Consider the following 21,156-nt stretch of genomic DNA (forward strand, 5'->3'; position numbering starts at 1 on the left):
GTAACATTTTCATGGTTGCTTCAGATGATGTGTTTTACTGGGAACTCGGGTAGCTTAAAAAGGGCAGTCACTGTTGTGACAGCTGATACTAATTCATTAAGTAGAAGCTGCTTTCACCTACATGACATGACATAGTCCTAGACTAAAAAATAATGGATGGTTTGATCCCTTTGTTTGAAGTTATTCGAAGAACAACACATCCTTATTCATTGCGCATATCTATGCAACATTTTTGTCTGCACAGGTAACATGAAAATATTTAGAATCAGTCTTAATAGCCTTGACCATGCAAAATATGCATATTCAAGCTGTGAGTGTTTTATAAGCCAGAAGAGAAGTCAAAGTAAAACTTGTATCAAATGTTTCATATTTGAGAACCACATAGTAGAAAGAGAAGATGCAGTCAGCATTTTCCTCAGTGCTCTTGTAAATAATGAAATGCTGTTTTAAATGAGAATATTATATTACATGAAAATATTATATTAAATTGTAGATGAACATTGTTATTATCCCATTTTGACATAATGTGCTGTTTGATTTCTGCTGGTTTGGAAGAAACAACATTCTAATATACTAGGAATGAAGTCAGCACTACCTACAATGACAACCACATAATACAAATTCTTTAGAAATTTTAAAGGGAATATTTTTAAAACAAGTATTTTGTTGAAAGAATGCAAACTCTGAATTTGCAATTCTGTGCTTATTTTCTATGAATATGTTCAGAAAAAGATTATTTAAATAATAATGAAAAACTTATTTCAGGATTCACATTCAACAAAGCATCTCAAAGAGTGCTTTTTCTTATTTGTGTGTTTTACTTTGGTAAACCTAAAATTAAATCTATCCTTCCTTAGCTAAACACTTAAATGCATATGCTACAGAAAGGGCCAGACTGAAGAATGGCTTTGAATGTCTTTGAAGTGCATGTGCATGTAATTATTATATAAGTAGGGGACATATCATTTGGGGTTTGTGCAGGGAAATGCGTGTGGACAATTTTTACAGACATGAACTAAACCCTAAGATTGGACTTGCTTCTCCAGCAGTCATTATTTGAAGAGTATGTCTGGGTTTTGCATTGATTTTACCATTTTGTAATTTAATGAATGATGAAAGGTTCAAAACATAGTTCCTGTGGCAAATACATTAAAAACTCTCTACTGGAAGAAAGATATTCATTAATGACATAAATAAGAATATATATTTAATATATAAAGAATTGAATATGAACTTGCTTCTCTTTCTCAGACATATATGACATATATGTCATATTGACATATATGGATAAATATGCCTTTTATGGATGGATAAATAAATACATAAATAAATAAGCCCTTAACTTTCTTAGGCTGAAGTAACTAGAGAACTGAAATAACTATTTTATTATTATTATTATTAAGGTCATATAAATTATGAAACTCCTACGTAGAAAACACATATATTTTCACACACTTTCAGTGTGTATATGTAACTATAAATAAAGTGCAATTGACTCATGAATGTTACAGTATTTTAATCATCATAGTTGGCACATTATAAGGAAATTCCCAGTGATATTATTTTCAGATTATTTCTATCTACAAGGTGCTACAGAAGTAGGGCATGATTAGATCGTTGAACTGAATATTTTCATTAACGGAAAAATAACATCTAACCACCATACTGCAGTCTTCTACATTTTTACCAAATCATTAAAGTATAAACATTCATCACTAAGGATATACCAGACACTGTGCTCAGCCTGGTTCTGTGGCCTATGTATCTAGCCTTACAGTTATTATGTCTACTGATCTAGCTTCATGAAGAGCTTATAGATGTCTGTCTAGGTAGTCAGATGATTCACAGAGAGCTCGTTTCCAGTTAAGTCACTCTCTTCCTAAACAGTAGCCCATTTAAATTCCATATAACTTTTGTCATATAAAAAATAAGTTAATTTGAACAATATTTATTCTTGGGTTGACTCTTTTGTCAGTTTAGCATAAGCACCTAGTGTTGACTGATAGCTGACAAAAAATCTCAGCTGTATATCTAAAGCACGACATTATTATAGGGACTTTATAATGAATATAAAAGATAGTTCCCTTTAAAACATGATGGAAAAGCTTTAATAACCTTACAAAATAAACCTTGGATGTTCTCAGCCAGAATTAAAATGTAGCTCAAGAACTTTGCTAGACATTCCTCATATTGGGATGACAGCTTGTTAACCCTGGACCAACTTTATTAAAATTTTATCTATAAGGGTAGGTTTTTCAAAACTCACCCTTTGCACTGCAGCATGACAGAAACTTTCTTTTTAAAGGTGAGAGCTGAAATGTTCTTATAATTTTGATCAAGACTATCATCAAGCATCATAAGTTCGATGTAAAGTTGTGAGAGTTGTTTGTTGTTGTTTTTTATTATTGTTGTTGTTGATAGCATTTACTGTGGAGTTATTCATAAAGATGGTGGTGGTCTCTGAGTCATCTGAGACAACCTACAAATAAAAACAAAAAAGAACCATGATATAGCTTGCTCATAGGCCAATGCACAATGGACATTCTCAGATAAAATTATGGGTTACACTGATTTGGAAAATACCTTCTGTCAGATTAAATGAAAGATACCATGTTTCATTTCTCCTACAGACATTCTTCTCTGTAATGCTTACACTGATAACTGATGACTTGGGAAAAGCTAAAGTACAGAGCCAGACAAAACTATCGTGTCTCTCAGAAGAGTTATGAAATGCAGAGGGTTCTGTGAATTTGCAGTCTGGTTCAGTGAATGAATTTAACATTGTATTAGGGCATTTGCAAACATGTCATTTAAACAGATTAGCACTGTATTTCTTATTCTAATAAATCTTTCTGCATTGACTGCAAGCTGAAAAGTTTTAACAGAGACAGCTTTAATGAATAAAATAAATGTACTCAAGGCACACTGTCAGGAGAAAATGATGTTCAAAGAATCAGGTTTGAGAAGCCATAAAGTATTAATGAGGTTCATTTTTCTATCTTATACCATGCCTTTCATCTTGAACTTGTAATTACAACTATTAAATGATTCTTACTAATTTGGTAAAGGCAGAAGCTATAGTTATCACCCATTTGTTGGTCATCTTGTCTGAAATATTTCACAGTTGATGAGTTTGAGGTGGACATCTAGTCTTGGGATTTAGGGTAGGAAGCCAATCACTGGAAGGCTCTCAGGCAGTGGGACCCACTTTTTTTAACATCTGTTTTCTTCCTTACCACACCTGGAATAATTCTTTAATCCTTACATTTCTGAGATGACTGCCAACAGCAACATCTCTTTGACAGGAAAAAAAAGACATGGTCCTACAATATTATTATTATTATTATTATTATTATTATTATTATTATTATTATTATTATTTTAATTTATCCAAATAGCTTATATATTATGATTGTGAGTTTTAAGCAACCTACTCTAATGGAAGGTGTCCCTGTTCATGGCAGGGTTATTGGAACTAGATCTTTAAAGGTCCCTTCAAACCTAAACCATTCCATGATTCTCTGATTCTATTCCAAGGTTGTTCATTTTTTGTTTTTGTTTGAACTGTATCTCCAGATTTCTCCCAAGCAGCTGAAAGTTATTATTACTGCATTGAAGCAGAACAAAAATATGTGAAGATATAATCATAACACTGTTTTAATGGTGTATTTTCTTTGTGATCTTATGAAAATTGAACACAATAAAAGTTTATTTTAAGAATGCAGAGTTCCACACTGATTAAATAAAATATATATTTTCACAGTTGTAGAAGTGAAAAATTATACATGCTTGGTTTTGCTCAAGTTACATTTCTGTAGTTGGTATAATTCTTCAAAGAGAAGGCGAAAGAGATTTGATTAAATTTGTCTGAAGTTTTGTATGACCTATGCTTAATGCCTGCTTAATGCTCCAATTTTTGGTCAAGTGTATGCCTGGTACCCCCATATTAAAATAAATAAATAAATAAATAATCTGTACTGTAAATTCCTGTATCTATTCCACTGACTTTAACTTTCACATTTAATCTCTACCTGGAAAAAATGTATTGCTTTCTCTCATCTTTATAGGGCCACATTTATTTAAGTCTTAAAGACGTATATTTACATTCATATTCTGTTGATGATGAGGTCACTAAAATCCTCAAGATCCCTGCTAAGGCTGCTCCCCATGAATAATCATGTTTGTCCAAAAGGGTTTGTTATATGGTACTCAAAGCAAAGTCTACTGCTGAATGTGCAATATCCTTCTCACACACTTCAGAAAGTACTAATTTATGATAAAAAGAGAGCACTGGGAATCCCAGTCTAATACAGTGAATTCACTTCCAGTAAAAAAACAAGGGAAAATTGTCAGTATTGCTGTGACACTAAGGTTTTATAAGATTGTTTTCTTTGCTCAGAGAGTTGTAGAAACAGCAAAATCATACTGAATGTGTCATGCATGTCCTTGCAGAATGTCCACTTTCCAGTTTATTATTATTTATACATATGTTGTGATAATATCCAGACCAATGGATTATCACCACTGTTCCACATTCTCTGCAGCCACTGAAGCAGATAGATACCCTTTCCTCATGAGTTCAAAATTAACATATCTTAAAGGCTGCAAAAGCCATTCTTTAAATTAATGTCATTTAAGGATTTTTCTTTTCCTACAATGGATAGTCATTTCTACATCCTCTATTTCTTGTTGAGCCTTCCTTCTCTGTCTCTTGTATTCTGCAGACACTGTAGAAGATGAAATGGAAATGGCCACAGTACGACATAGACCTGAAGCTCTTGAGCTGCTGGAAGCACAGAGTAAATTCACAAAGAAGGAACTTCAGATCTTATATAGAGGTTTCAAGAATGTAAGCACTTCATTTTTCAATTTACATGATAGGCCACTGCAGTCTCAGCAGTTTTAGAACGACTGGCAGCAGAGATTGTGGGATTCAGTATTTAAATGCTGCATGCCTGATCAAGTGTGGAAACAATCAATCTGCAACAATTGGGCTGTTTAATGGCTGAAAGATACAGACAGAAATCATCCAGAAGATAATAATTATAAGTTAGTAAAGTAGGACTGTACAAGGACAGATTGTGACGGGGCTGTTTGGCAAAAGCTGAAATAATGGGAGAGAAAATTAGTAATGAAAAGTTTGGTCACTTAGAGGAAAGATTTTGATTTTTTTTTTGTACAAAATAGTTATCACAAGATGCAATTGGCTAAAACTACACTAGAGGAATTTTTTGTTAGGTGGACAGCAGTGGATGACTTGTGTTTTTCCTAGCTCTACAAGTCTATGAATTTGCCAGATCCCTTTATCGGGAGTCATTTTTGGTGATTTATTGCTGATATATGTGTCTTATCAATAGGCCCTATATTTTCAACTGGGTAGGATCTCCACTGAGAGAGCCCCAGTCCATGGATACAATCTGCCTCCTTTGCCAATGTGCATTTGCTGTCCTGTGCCTCTGGGCTTGGTGCTGGCATGTGAGTTTCCCATAGCTGGAACAGCAAGAAAATATGGCACAAAAATATTTTACGAAGTTTTATTAATTTCTATACTAAACATGGCTCTTTACCAAAAGTGAGACCTGCCCTGATGTCATATATAGTGATGAACACTATACACAAGAAAAACTGCTTTATCAAAAAAAAAAGTCTTCTGTTTTATTCTATTTTTCATCTGATTAACAGTTTTATAAGATATTATATGCAATTAACATTACATAGAAAATATTTAATATTAAAAATTTTGAATAACAGCAATGGCTTCCAAATCGTCAGAATGTAATATTAACCTATGAAGTCAGTTTTGAGTACTGCAACTGTGCAGTTACTAAGTCTCCTGCGGAGCTGAAGGTAAATTGCATGATAATTGCATTTATCACCTTTGGATTTAGTTTTTCTTTCACCCTTACATAAGGGCCTTCATCTTGCCCTTGGCATTTACTACTTTAATGAATTTGTGTAACAAAGTATTATAAGGCTAAAACACAGTGAAGCTTAACTATGGAATCAGAGAGAATAATTTTTTAATAATTTTTTTTAAGAAGTGTAAATTTTACAGAATTACAGATGATCTATTCTTAGATATCATGTATTTTGTAGTGAAAGCAAGCTGTGCAAAGGGATATTTTAAAACAACATTTTTATTGAAAGCTCACAACGCAAGTAAAATATATAGTCACTTAATGTGACCTGGCTATACATCATCCCCATTTCCAGAAGGTATATAATGTTGGCATGTTAGTGATTAACAGTGATTGCTCTTAAAAGCTTTTCATTTCCTCAGGGTACCAGAGAACGTTCCCCTGTTAATGACAGTATTCTCAAGGTATTTCAAACCATGAGTTAATGTCCCTAATTATCTAAGGCAAAAAGGTAAAAGTATAGTGGATAAAATACACCTTCTGTCTATTTCTCTGGAATCATTATTTTTGAGTGTCTCATAAATAAAGGACCTTGATGTTTCTCTGCATAAAATGAGGCATGGAAAAAGAGAATATGTTATAAGGAAGTATTTTAATTGATTACTGTTATACATTTTTTCCAGGAAGAATGCCAGGTCTTCATGTACTTCTGTGTTCTAGGATGTATTACTTACATCAGAAGAGTTTTGATAGTAATATATCGTTATTCAAGTGTTTCATTTCTTTATCAGCACATGGTAATTTAAGACGTGCAAATATAAATATCTGACTATTTAGAGCTAATGAACACAAAACTCAGATTTTTTGTTTAATGTAATTACAAATGTATCAATTACTTCCAAAAATGTTGTAAAACATGTCCATGGCTGGTGACTGTTATAAATCAGTCTAAAGCAGAAGTCTTACTTAACCCAAGCTTCAAACTTCAGAAATGAAGGGTTACAAATCTTTCAGATGAGTTGGGGTTTATTTTGTTTTTAATATTTGTCTGTTTCTACTGCAAAATTTGCAGTTTCCTATTTTTGCAGTTCCCTAATCTCTTCAGAGAGTGGTTAGGTCTGGTCTCCTCAGCTCTGTGAGCAGCTTGTCTATGTGAGTTCATTTTCGTGTCACCTGCCTAGGTTTTACCAAAAACAGTTTGGGCAGCTTTGGTAGACGTTGATATAGGATGGAATTACAGTGCCTCTCATGGCTGTGCTTAAATGCTCTCCCCTGACAAAGATCATTGGCTTTTGTCTGTCCTAAGCTACCTCTCTTCTCTGGAAGACCTTCAAAAGCTGCTTGGACATGGTCCCAGGCGACCTTCTCTGGATGGCCCTGCTTGAGCAGGGGTGGTTGACCAGATGACCTCCAGAGGTCCCTGTTAACCTCAGCCATTCTGTGCTTTGTGATAATCTGCTTAACCATTCCTCTAGGGTAGAAAATCCATTGAAAGATTTGATGAAATACACACGCACACATATTTAACATTATACTGTCAAAATGTGCAAATCCGACCTCTCCGCTTTATGCTTTTCATTTGATGTTTGCCTGTCTTACCATCTCTTCAACAATATAACTATATAAAACAAAACAAAACAAAAAGATATGAATTTAAGTTTAAATTAAGGCATGAAATGAAATTGCTGTAGCTCTACTGGTATTATGCTCTAAAGAAATTAGACTAAATTTACATGCCATAGCACAGTAGCATCAGCATTTCACTGGCAGGGGCTCAAGAGACCTGTCATGCAGAGTCGGGGTCCTAAAGGCAGCATAGATAACATCACCTGGCATAGTTATTATATGTACTTTGATTAATTCAACAGAATTATGCACACATTTTTTCTGGTCCATACTTGTACATCTAATAAATTATAAAATAATTTAATAATATAAAATAAATTATAAAATAATTTTATAATATAATAATAACTTGTACATCTAATAAATTATAAAATAATTACTGCTATTTCATCACTTAATTTGTGGAATCATTGTGTAAGAGTAAAGATAGTTCTACTCTTTCAGTTAAAGTAGTTACTACTTGTTATTTTACCAGTAAACGTTACTGGTTTCAGGCACTGTTTTCCTCTCTATAAATTCTCAGATTACCTATCTCTTTACAGAATGAAAAGACAGCAACAATCTCCTTATAGAGAGCCTAAAAACCACAAGACTTTAAATAACTAAGCTGTAATACTACCAGGAGATAAAGTATCTCTAACATTAATAACCAAAATGAAAATAAAAAAAAATTAAGATACAGAAAGGATGAGACTCCATACATACTATAGTGAGAGTAGATATAATTTCATAACTGACATTTCTTTCTGAAGAACTTCAATATCTCTATATTATAATGTTTAGTGCTGTAGGTGTGTCAGCAAGTAAAGAATAAGAAAATTCACATCACTTTCTTTTTCCACAAAAAAAAAATGTGTATTTTCCACAGCCTTTCTAGTATGCACATTTTTCCTCTGTCTTTATGCAAGCATGGCAGGAGGAAACAGGTCCCATTCATGATAAAATAAAACAACTGATGAAATACAAGAAAAGCACCACTATGTCCCTCTGCCTCAGTATACTGTTTTCAACAGTGACAAATAAAGGAAAGTGTAAGGATATGGGAAGTTTAGAGTTATAAATCCCCTAAAATACTGTTCTGTCACCTGGCATTCTGCTACTGAAATATTTCCTGTGATGAAGGTTATAGCTGCATCTTTTTATTTTACATACTTTTACCAAATTTAGGTCTATACCCTAATTATGCCTTCTCTGAAAAATAATTCATGCATATTTCAAGCCTTTTTCCTTTTATTTTAATAAGATTATCTATACTATTTCTGCTATGAAAACCATTACTTCTAGATATTCATTATTTCACACATCTCAATCACATTTATTACTTAGTCGCTTCTTTTCCTAACTGAAACCTTTTTGTCCATATAAACTCTCATTGTACATAACCCATTCCAACCTGCTGACTTCCCTAAATCCTGCCCAATTCTAGGATGTCTGTTCTGAAATAGGGATGACCAGAATTTCACCCAGCTTATGTCCAGTAACTTATTATTTATGATTTCAAGTTACTTGAACGTCAGATGAGAAAGCAGCAAGTATTATTGTATTTCTGTAGTGTCAGTGATATTTCCAAAGTTTGATTTACTATATATATATTATTTTTATTTTAACAAAAATAAAAATATAAATCTTTAAAGGTATTTTCATCAATTAAAAGGCAAATTGCACTCCAAACCCAGCAAAAAATAGTTCATACAGCAGGAGCACAAGGTCTCAGATTGCATTTCTTTGTATATGTATGTACATGAAAGCTTTAGAGAGTCTCAAATTGTACTGTAGAACAGCTGATGTTTCAGAAAGCAAGTAGAGAACAACTGCAGAAAAGGACCAAAAAACATTGAAATGCCTATCTTGACAATGGATGTTTTGGTAGTAATCAAGGTCAAAATTTAAAATACAAGAGGAGATACACTAAACAAAATGTATGGAGGTGGGATAAGCACTTTCAGGTGACCTAACATCTATTATAAGGAAAAGTATGAAAGGAGAACTTATGCCTGTATTCAAAAATTTAGCCATTTTAATGACTCTATACTATCCTCAAAAAGTGATCTTAACAGAAGTCCTAAGCCTTCCCCACGCTCAAAAGGTTGTCCCTCACACTCTGGTTTTACAATGTTCTTGCACTTTTGTTGATGAATTGTTTCTCAGCTGCCATCACAGTGGGACCTCTCCATTTTGTATTTGGCTTCCTGTCATCCCATTTCGTGTAAATTGAAATTGTGATTGCTGCAGTCATTAACCTTTCAAACCAATGGCTCTGTGGCAGACCTAGTACAAGTGGTACTTCACAATAAATTGCACAGACTATCAAGCATGCACTCAACATGTGGTCCTTCTTTCTCTTTTGTCCATTGATAGGTCTCTCACAGTTTTAAAAATGTCCCTGAGCTATGGCACATTTCCATTTTAAAAATACTTAGGAAATGCTTTTGTTGCACAAAAGATGCTCCTGTTCTAAACCTAAATGTTAATGATCTTTTAATTTTGGTTGATTATTCTCATCAAAAAATCTGTAGAACATTGCGTTGGGAAACTATTAGGCTTTCCTGGATGTGAAAAGATATTTTGATGAACATTTATCTTACCCAGCTGTATATCAGAGAAAGTATAAATTGTAATTTTAAATGCATAAAAATGTTCCTGAATACATACCGTAGCTTTAAACAGGCAGCTCTATATTTGTGACATTCATTGGGAAAACAGTATTTCTAAGGTACTCTTCTTTCTTATTACTGTTAGTAAATGAGGCAAACGAGAGTAAGAAAATAGCTCTGATAATGTTACACTCAAAGATGGGTTACTCCCATCATACTACGCATCAATGTAAAGATACTTAAATGCATAACTCAAAATATGCTAATTTATTCAAAGATTTTTCAATTTCAATTAGCATTGTAATACTGTGTGTTGCATTGATGACTCTCAGACAGCTTAATGACAGCTCATTTTTTAGGTTGTAACACTCATTTATTGATTGTGTAGAGCATTCAAGAGTTTGTGTGATAAGGTATAGCTATTCTCATTGACCTTTTCAGAAAAAAATCCTTCTCTTTGTTTGTTCATCTGCTAGCATCTTAGAAAAAATAAGTGAGAAAAAGCACTTTTTAAATGTAATAAAGTATATTTCCAACCTATTGAGGAGGAAATAAAAGCATAAGGTTCATGTCCTCTGAGGTTAACCATCTAAGGTTAACCATCTAATGTATATGTAAATACCCAACTGTAAAAATATTTATAGGATATTTTTCATAAGTTTGACTAGGTGACCGTCACAGGCCTCTTCCAGTGAGCAATTCTATCAGTTTGTGATCTGAACTGCCCACATTCATGTTGGATGAACTGAACATAACTGGAACTCACTTGGTAAAAAAGGAAGTATGACAAAAGTGTCCAATGCAGAGACGACTTCTATCTTTATAGCTATTCTGTTTGCACATAGAGCTCTGCTCTATGACTAATGGAGAAGTACACTTCTGTCTTCCACTTTTGTCTTGAAGATTCCAAGATAATCAATGTCTTGATTAGAATTGATTTTATACAAATGAAAAAAGAAGCTGATAGGTGTTCTGCTGTAAGAGAAAAGTGGTGGGGGGGGACCGATGTACAAAGTTTGAAAACCTGGATGATGAATCAAACAGATTTGGGATGTCCATTCTATTTTCCTTGCTTCTTTAATTAGCATTTGTCACCTGTTCAAAAGCATAACATGGGGGAAAAGGCAACATAATCATCTTATCATAAAATCACAAAATATTTTGGGTTGGAAGGGACCTTAAAGATCATCTAATTCCAACCCCACTTCTACGGGCAGGCACACCTTCCACAAGATCAAGCTGCCCAAAGCCCCATCCAACCTGGCCTTGAACACTGAAACAGAAGATTTCACACAAGGTGCAACAGTTTAGCTTGGATCAGTTATCTCTGAGTCATGAATTTCCCGTCTCACAGAGGCAATAGGATGTCTTCATTTCATTGTGATCCCATTCAGTTGTACACTGAATTCATGTGCTTGTACTGTAATGAATTAATGTGGATTCAAGATCAAAACAGCCAAAGAGAGAGAGTGTAAAAAAAAAAAAAAAGAGTATGAGGGATGAGGACACTAGTACAAAAGAATATTGCCCCTCACATTGGTTCTCCAGAGCTTGTTGCCCTTAAAGATGAAGTGGCTTAGAGCTTAAACACACTTTTCAGCCTCCCCCCACTGAGTCCTATGAAAGGAATGATTTCATCTCACCACCAGCAGCCAGTGTACTTTCAGAGAGACAGCCATCTTGTACCACTGGGTAACTGCCCAAAACTTGTCCATTGTGCCGAAACTTTTTGTAGAGGTGCTGATGCCTCTTTACAAACAACAGCACTGTGGACACGAAGAGGGTGTATATGCAAAGGAACACCAACAACTCCTCTTTTCAAGTAGACCCAGTGATGACATCTGGAAGGTAGGTTTGTGTCTCATGCTTTTAACAAATTTAACAGCATTGTTAAATTTGTTATATAGGAACACCAATAAAACATAATAAAATAAAGGAAGTTCTGAATCTTACTATAAAACCAGATAGTAATAATTCAAACTGAAAATTAATATCTACCCCTGTTAGAAAACTACCGTGTCTTGCTCAGCTGGAAAAATCTAAATAGTAGACAGCAGCATAATGAAACTCCAAGGAAGTAAACTTACAAGCTGGATAGCATGTCTGCTGTCATGAAACAGTTCTGTAAATTATCTTTTTCTATCCAGAGATAGTTATTGAAGATGTCTATAATGCTCATAGCCCTTTTTATTTATTTATTTATTTATTTATTTATTTGTCTTTACTAGCATTGTTATTTACCAGTTGTGGCTTCAGATCATTTGTTTTCTCAGTTTTAGATGACTGAAGAAAGACTTAAAAAAAATAATAATAACTTGCCAGGGTAGAAGTTTGCAATTATGTTTTGAAAGCACTGGCATTCATACTAGTGCTTTATAGGGAACTTTTTTATATTTCAAACAAGGTTGTGTGAAAATCTTTTAACAAACTCAGCAATAAGTAATGCCTACATTTGTTTTATATTTCCTTCAAGAGTTAGGAGAAACTAGAAACTCTTCAAATATGAGTACAAATAATTTGGAGGTAGAATTTGACAGACCAAGTGTATAGATGTCAGTCATCACAGATTTACAGACCTTAATGCGTTCAGTGGAGATACTCATTTCAATTAGTCTCACAGTTGCTGGCAGAGACTGAAATCTTCTTTTTGAAAGTTAGTAATGAACTCAGTCCCTACACTTCTATTCATCTCATGACTTACTGCTGTTCATGGAGATACTTCATGTTGTGTTCACTAGGGAAAAACTGTCATCTAGCACAGCAAAGACTGTCTTCATAATAGTGATTGCTTACTTCTGAGTTATCTCTGAAAAATGTAGGTCCTAAGTCGCTAATAAAACATGTAAAAAGAGCATGATTTTAAACGCCCAATATCAGTAGCAATGCAGAGTTCGGAATGCCTCTAAAGTTCTTCTTTATTCCAAACAAGAGTCTTTTTTAATATATTTTTGTGGGATCATATTGCTCTGTGTGCTTCACACACACACACACACACACACACACACACACCCCTCCTATTTGAAACTGGCAATACCCTTTCCTGTGGCTGAGTGCTCTGGTGTGATCTTAATGGAGCTCACCATAAGGCGTAACATCGGTCATGCCAGGCTGACACTTTATGTGCAGTATATACCTTCTGCTCTGCTAGCCAGCTGCTTAACAAAAACCAGCTACCAGCAAAGCTTTTTTTCTGCCACAGGGCTTTCATGTGGATCCGAAGAATATAAATGTTTATGTACCAGAATATGACCAGCAAAATATCTTTTGGCTACAGCTCACTGCAACTACTTTTTGCTGCATCTGGACTGTGATACAAAGCTTGTTACTTGAGTTACACAAAGTTATTGGATTATTGTTTCTGCATCATCACTAACGTTAGAGATGTAAAATTTGGTGCAATGCACCAGTGAGAATGTTGTCATTTAAAAATGCAGCAAGGAGACACCTCTTATTCTTGTTTCTTCTACCTGTCCCCTTTTCTTCATGAAGGGGGATGAGTAGTAACTGTAACAGCTACAAACAAAGTTTTAGTGAACGCATTTTTCAGCTGAGAAAACAGCGTTCAAAAGTCTCTATTCAAATTTCTTGCTACTGATTTTCATCTTTGCAAAGAGTTTTTTTTATATAAAACAAGATAATTCAGTATTAAATCCTGTACCAAGTTATTTCCCTGTTAAAATGTAATTCAGGGACTCTGATTGGACACAAATATTTTAAATGAGCATGCTAAGCCTGTAAAATAAGAGAACAGGGAATAAATACATGTTCTGGTGATACTTCTGGATGGTGCAGTTCAAATATTTGGGTCCTGATTACTTCAAAACTTTACAGATAATTTAATTAATTAATTAATTTATTTATTTATTTATTGTACTGAACTCATGGATCTGTTCTGTGTGCCAGGAATTTCCAAATAATTTTGAATCTTTATCATTTTTGCCTGTTTAAATTCCTGGTCAATTTTTACCAAATCAACAATGTCTAGTCTTTGCCGGAAAGCACTGAAACCTTCACAAGCACGAGTCTTTTTTTTTTTTTTCCACAGAAGTAATTTTTTATAAGAAATTCAAAAAACAATTTTTTGATCTACATCTGTCCTAAAAATAGACAGGGATAAATCTTCAAGTAAAACAGTAAATCACAAATGCCAAAGCATCAGGGTCAAGTTCTGTAGTGCCATGGAAGAATATCACACGTCATGGAGCAACCTGCCTCTGCATTTGAGGGAAAGTCTGAAATCCAGTTTCTAGCAGATCCAACATTATTTAGATCAGCTGTACATGTGTGTGGATTATATTATCAGATTATGTGAATGATTCTGATGTTAACTTTCAAGAAAGGGAATTTATTCAACCCAATCAATTCCATTGTGAAATATAGTTAAAAAAACTTTGGATACGATGAGTGTAACAGAAGAAATAGGAACCAATAACGCAGAAGACAGAGTGATTCAGTAAACACAGCATGAAGCTACAAATCTAAAAACACTAGCATTTTGGCTCTCCAGCTGGCTTATTAACTGCCATGCACCTTTAAAACCCTAACTACCACACTAAAAAGCCTTCTGGGTTGCAAGAGCACATTATACTAGTACTTCACTGCTTGCATGGGCTCCACATTGACAACTGGCTAATTTAATGTCTCTGCTCTGACAGCCAAAACCTTTCAGTGTCCCTGGCTATCTGAGAGATTGCTTCTCAGCCTTTGATTAAAACTTCCTCAAACACACCCTGGGAACGAAGTGGGGAGCAGCAGTAGGGAGGCTGTTGACTGTGGGAAACTGAACTTTCCCAGGAGCTGGAGACAGCAAAGTTCATCCTTACAGGAGAAAAAAATGAAGGCTGAATTCCTCTGCATTAAGGGTGAAATGTGTGTTCTGTGGGCGGTATATTTGAGCAATGAACACTCTCCATGATCAAGCTCCATATCTATCAACTGGAAACAACAGTAATCTCATGTCTGAAAAAAACAACTGATCTAGGAAACACTCCATGTGGTATTTCTAATGGTGATTTACTTGCTCCATTTACCATCTCCAACATGCACCACCATTACTGTGGCCTCACAAAAAACGTGTCAAGAATAATTTTTATAAGTGAACCTGCAGTAGTTGGATATAACAATATTTGTCCTTGGTCAGCTATTTACCAGCAGTTGTAGATATCAACAGGTACATGATTGTGCTTGAGATCATACTTATCAGCAGCAACCACTGGACCTAGGTGAACAGGAAATGTACTGTCCAGGCTACTGAGCTTTGGATCAATATGCAGCTTTTGCATATTTGGATCAATATGCAGCTTTGGACCTTATTGCAGCTTTTCAATATTTAAAGGGGGCTTATAAAAAATATGGAAAGCAAATTTTTGCTCAGGCAGACAATGAGAGGACAAGGGGTAACAGTTTTAAACTAAAAGAGGGGAGATTTAGATTAGATGATAGGAGGAAATTCTTCACTCAGAAGGTGCTGAGGCACTAGAACAGGTTGCTCAGAGAAGCTGTGGATGCCCTCTCCCTGGAGGTGTTCAAAACCAGATTGGATGAGGCCCTGGGCAATCTGGTCTAGTGTTTGGCATCCTTGCCCATGGCAGGAGGGTTGGAACTAGATGAGCTTTAGGGTCCCTTCCAGCCCAAGCCATTCTATGCTTCCATGATTCTATGAAATCCAGGTTCAATATATAACTTCTGTATTATCCCATTGAACAATCCAGTTCACCTCACTATTTTTTTTTTCCCACCTCTTTCCAAAGTTTCTAGGGCAAAAGCTCTTAGTGTTTCTCCAGATCCAGAATAATGAGCCGTCAGTAAAAATCACAGCAAAGTGGGTGATTCATTACTGTTAATGAATTTTTAAACCAGCAATGCTTGTTACTTTCCTCCAGAACAAGACAGAAAAGGAGAGTGGCACAGCATAAAACAACAGAGATATTCAAGCAAACGCAAAATTAAATTCATCTTGACACCAAAGAGTAATGAAAGATTTGATTAGCTGCTTTTAACAACCCCTACAGATAGTTCTGGATACTTGTAACATTTAGCTCCGGAATTTATAATTTTATTCTTCTAGAATAAAAAACCTGCCTCTTTTAAAGTCAATGGCAAATCTTCATTGACTTTAATGGAATATGCCTAGATGTGATGAAGATTGTATTTTATTTTTTTTTTAATTTCTACATGTGTTTTTCACTATAAGAATATCTTCTCAGGGACTCCAGAGCTGTAGATAGAAAAGTGGCTGTTACGGTTTCTTTCAGCTGATTTGTTCTTCACTGCTTTATCTGTCTGTGATGAAAAGAACCCCACATTCTTTCAGTCTGTCAGACAACCATAATTTAGTGGTAATTGGCTCTAAAATCTTCCAGTCTAGTCCCAGAGGAAGATATGCCCATGAGGCAACACCCACATGTAGTCTAATTCTATTTTATTTTATTTTTTACCAGTAGATTAACAAGTACCTGTCCCTGTTGCTCCTTGCTGGATAAAATATGATCCTTGTACTGGTTTCTTCAGAATAATTTTTTCTTTCATGACAGACTACACATCAAGATATTGCCTCAGTTCAAGTGGGAGCATGCTGGGCTTTTTCAGAGTTCTCAGTTATTAAACAGAGGACCTGCAAACAAGATGCCTTCTGCATTCAGATTGCCTTGGAGCAGCAGCTTTTGGCAAACCTCAGGGCCCTCTATGAAGTTTTCCTCTGTCTCCCAGCTGAGATCTAATTAGGATCCTAACACTGAAACCCGTCTCTTTTCAATTACTGTAACGGTTTCACCACTAAACACACCATGAACTGGCTATAAGCTTATGCTCAGGGATCAATTATTTTTTCTTTCTTATCTTTAAGAAGTATAGTTCTTCAGATTTGACTTTCATAATCGTCCCTCAGACTTGATCAAATAACAACACTGAATTTGATTTCCAAAAACTCCATTGCATTTCCAGTACTGTTGAAAAAATGAAATCAAGTCATACAGCATCTGCTCCACTGCACCAAAGATGTAGATGTAGTACTATCCCTTGTAATGGAGCCCAAGCTGTAGTCTTTTTTTTAATTTTTTTTTTATTTAAATTTTGTTCTGCAGAACAACTGCGGAAGCTGCAGCTATGAAACAGAGAAAAGTTTTATGGTTTTAAGTGCCTTAAACTTGGCAGGTTTTGCAAGAAGTTTTTATGCCAAACAATTTCATCCTCAATGGATCTCCTAAAGGACTGATACCACTATGAGAAATGAAATCTCTCTTAGGCGTACCCTGTATAACACATAACTCTTTTTCAGATGTGTCTGATTCTCCAGTTATCTTTTTCCTTTGTCTGTTCTAACTGGAACATCTTCAGCTTCTTTTATATTTTTCTAAGCTGTTCGTTTTCACAAAAATATCCCAGCAAATATCCATCACCATTTATTTAGGTTTATCTCAGCATTCAATTCCAGTGATGTGACTTACTTGACAAATTTTAGAAAGGCTACCAAAAAAAATATGTATCAAGTATCTAACTATGAGACAGTGGAGTCTTCAGAACAATCTAAAGGAGATTGATTTATGTAACTTAGATTTTTTGCTGTGCTAAAAGATGTTATTAGTTTATATTTCTGACTAAACTTTAAATTGCATTCTGATGGTTTTCTCATGTCTTTTACTGAATTATAGAAACAACACTCATCTGTAAGTAGCAATGCTACATCTTTCCCTGTCTTATGGAGCTTTTCATTCCTCCTTCTCAAAGGCGTTTAGATTCATGTCCCAAAGCCTTGCCATGAAGCCTACCCTGGTCCTTCTATGATTACCATGAACAGCACTACTCTACTAATCAGGTTTCTTCTCCATACTCTGGGGATGACCTCTTTGGGTAACAGAATAAAGGAAATGTAGGTGTGGTGTGCGGCAGGTTGGACAAGTGCACATTGTGACATTTTGTGACATGGAACACATGGCAGACATTGAATGCCAAAAAGCCTCCAGGACAAGGTACAATGCCCTCACATTGTGAATTTGGAAGAAGCATTTCTTTCTATGGATATAGGAAGAAATTTCCTATATATATAGGAAGGAATATATATAGGAATATATATATATTTTTTCCTTTATATGGATCTCAAACACAGAAGCTTCACATATTTCACTGCCCTTCGATAGTGTCTGATTTTCACCACTGTACTTGGTGAATCAGGTCTTATTTATGCCAACTTCAAGATCAGTTTTGTAAACATTTATGTAGGTAAGCAATTCTGTTCTTATGTTTGTAATGCTGAGGCTCTTCTGCAAGAAGGTGTTGGTAGCAGAGAAAGCAAAAACCTTTGTTAAAGGATAAATGTATTACTATATGTAATATAAATAATGAATACAATGTTTGATTTCCAGTTCCTAACCTACTCCCCCTTGACTTTCATGCTCTTTGCCGTTTCTGCAAGCTGACAGGATTCTGTAGGGGCTGAAATTCCTCAGTGTTTTTCATCATAGCTAGCACTAACCAAATATTGATCTGTCTGCCTTTACCACTGCATGTCTTTAAAAGAAGAAAAGAACTACCACTCTGAAAAATACTGAAATAATATGAATTGGGAGCCAAATGTCTTGCATGCAGATGTGTCGCAGGAATGCAAAACCCAGTGTTCTTATTTCATGATTAAAACAGTGTCAGCACTTAGTATCAGCCACTGACTCTAAAAAAGAAACAACAACAAAAACAGAGTTTTAAACAAAATATAGTTCTAACCCCAACATACTGAGGTTGCTTCATAAATATTTTGTGCTAAATTCAGGCTTTCTCATTTTCAGTAATGATTATAAAATATTAGTAACGATGATAGATTGTGCTAGTCTGCCAACATGAGAGCATCAGACCCTTTAGCAGAAAGCTGTTTGTACAGATTCATCCTCCATGCATTTTCCAATCTCTAAGACTACAAGGAGCACCAACAAAAGCATCAACTGAGCTCCCAAATTCTATCTAAATTCTATTCTCTCTCTCTCATGTAAGAAACATAAAATAATGGCCTCCATGGTTTCAAAGTAGGGAAGTGGTCTATACTTAGACAACTGGTAGGAACTGGTAGGGACTCTTCATCCCATTCAAGTATATTACTTGACAAGGTTTAAGGGAGTGCAACCTGGGCAACTAGCATTGGCTGGTAAGAGACTATTTCTCCTGCTCTCACCTGAGAACTCAGCTGATTTGAAGGGACTTGATAAAACTTCTCACACGAGAATGAATGAAACCCAGTGCCAGGCTAAATACAGCTTGTCCCAAGAGTGTAAGTACTTTGTCTTTGCCAAGTGTTTACAACAAACTGCGCCACTCAGTATATGAAGCATGGGTTCTGCTATATTTAATTTAATTATAGCTCCTGCCTATGTGTGAAGTCGGGATTGCAAAATGCCCTCCTGTAGTGACAAGCAAGGACAGAAACAGTAAGCACCTTTCAGATGCCAGGGACTCATCTATAAAGTTTTGGTGTGTCAGGCTTTGGGGTGAGCTTTTAAGTTCAAAGCTTTAGTCGTGTTGTTTACTGTTGTTTTACTGCCAGTGCTAATAATAGGAAACTAAAAATTACAGTGGGTAGCAGGCACCGCTAAATAAAGAGCTGCACTGATTAAAAGCTCTGCTGGCATCTAGCCCACTGCATGGGAGAAGCAGCCAAAGCGTTGATTGTTATTTACAGTGTGAAGTCACACATGCTGGATGTGAGCCAGTTCCTCCATTTCTGCTTGTTTTCCTCTGGAACTGCCATAGTAAGCAGGGGGTGGGGAGAGGCCTGTGTTTGTTAAAGTATACTTCAGAGGGCGCCTCAGACCCTCGTACATCTTTGCTGTGCCATTGGGAAGCATTATCATAATTCATATGCAGATGGCTAAATTCAAACAAGAGGCATTGAGTTTTACCTGATGAGAACAGGTAAACACAGTTCTTGAACACAGTTCTTACATGTATTTCATCAATGGATGTCAACGGAGACTGATCTGATCAGTCAGATCATATTGGATGCTCTCAAGTCCACTGGTGTCCATGAGTTGTAGGTTGTTTCTACTGAGCAACAGGTTTGCAGCATACAGGAAAGAAAAGGTAATTCAACAACCTGTGATGATATCCCCATGAGCCATTAGCTAAATTCTACTGCACGTTAGATCAGGGAGGAAAAATCGAAAGGAAGGATATCCCTTTAGACTCAATAATCAGGGCACTCCATTTGGGAATGACTCCTGGATTCCAGCTCCTCCTGCAAAAACTGCTTATGCTTTATACCTGTAACCATAAATGGGCAAATTCACAGGAAGGATTTAGAGCAGGGATCATGACAAAAGACTGAGGTAACCATCCCTTAACCATTTCACACACAAAAAACCACCCTTTTCTATTTCATCAACACATTTCAGCATTCATCGCTGTTTGTCCATGATATAGCATTTTTCTATATGGTTGCACTGAAGTTATTTTCAAAAATGTAAAACAAGAATTGTTTCAATAAAGGAAAGGAGCTGTGAAGGCACTTTTTTTTTTTTTTATAGCCTACATCTGAGAAAAATAAGATGAGAAATCTAATCAGAAAAAAAAAAAAAGAAAAAAAAAGAAAAAAGAAACTCAACCAAGAGCTAATTCAGTTTCAATAGGCAGGAGGTTGAATTAATAGCTGTCCCCTTCCTGATAACACAAAAAGTGGAAGTGATAATTGGAATTAAAAACACCAGTGGTTTTCAATGTAATTGAATTGAGCACAAGTTATTCATTAGAGAAAATGAGTGAAAATCCATTACGCTAGAGATAGGTCATTACAAACATACTCATTCATATATATAACATATTGTTGTACATACTGGGGATAATATTCCACCGATGAAAAGAATAATAATTCTGCCCTTAGAATTATTTTTTTCATAAGTGTAATTTCAGGAAGTGTAATAAAGAATGACTTGGAAAAAAAAAAAAAAAGCCACAGAACACCTTGTGTTTTAGACTTGTAAAATTCCTATTTTCTGAGAATCTTCATCTGTATTACACATATTAATGTACCGGGTCTTTCAGCACTCCTACAAAGCAGGAAAGGCTTCAATTAATCTTCAATTTACTCCAGGAAGCATTTT

At 35.3% G+C, this 21,156-nt stretch overlaps 1 protein-coding gene across 5 annotated transcripts in view; it reads left to right on the forward strand.

Moving 5' to 3' along the window:
* The window catches only part of KCNIP4 (potassium voltage-gated channel interacting protein 4), a 437,812-nt gene that overhangs the window by 385,549 nt on the left and 31,107 nt on the right, over positions 1-21,156 (forward strand). For all 5 annotated transcript variants that reach the window (XM_050710490.1, XM_035552483.2, XM_035552493.2 and 2 more), the window contains one exon: positions 4,725-4,849. In XM_050710490.1, coding sequence (XP_050566447.1) covers positions 4,725-4,849 — 125 coding nt within the window. The remainder of the gene's footprint in view (positions 1-4,724; positions 4,850-21,156) is intronic.

The sequence above is a fragment of the Cygnus atratus genome, chromosome 4 (assembly GCF_013377495.2).
Source record: "Cygnus atratus isolate AKBS03 ecotype Queensland, Australia chromosome 4, CAtr_DNAZoo_HiC_assembly, whole genome shotgun sequence".
Lineage (NCBI taxonomy): Eukaryota > Metazoa > Chordata > Aves > Anseriformes > Anatidae > Cygnus > Cygnus atratus.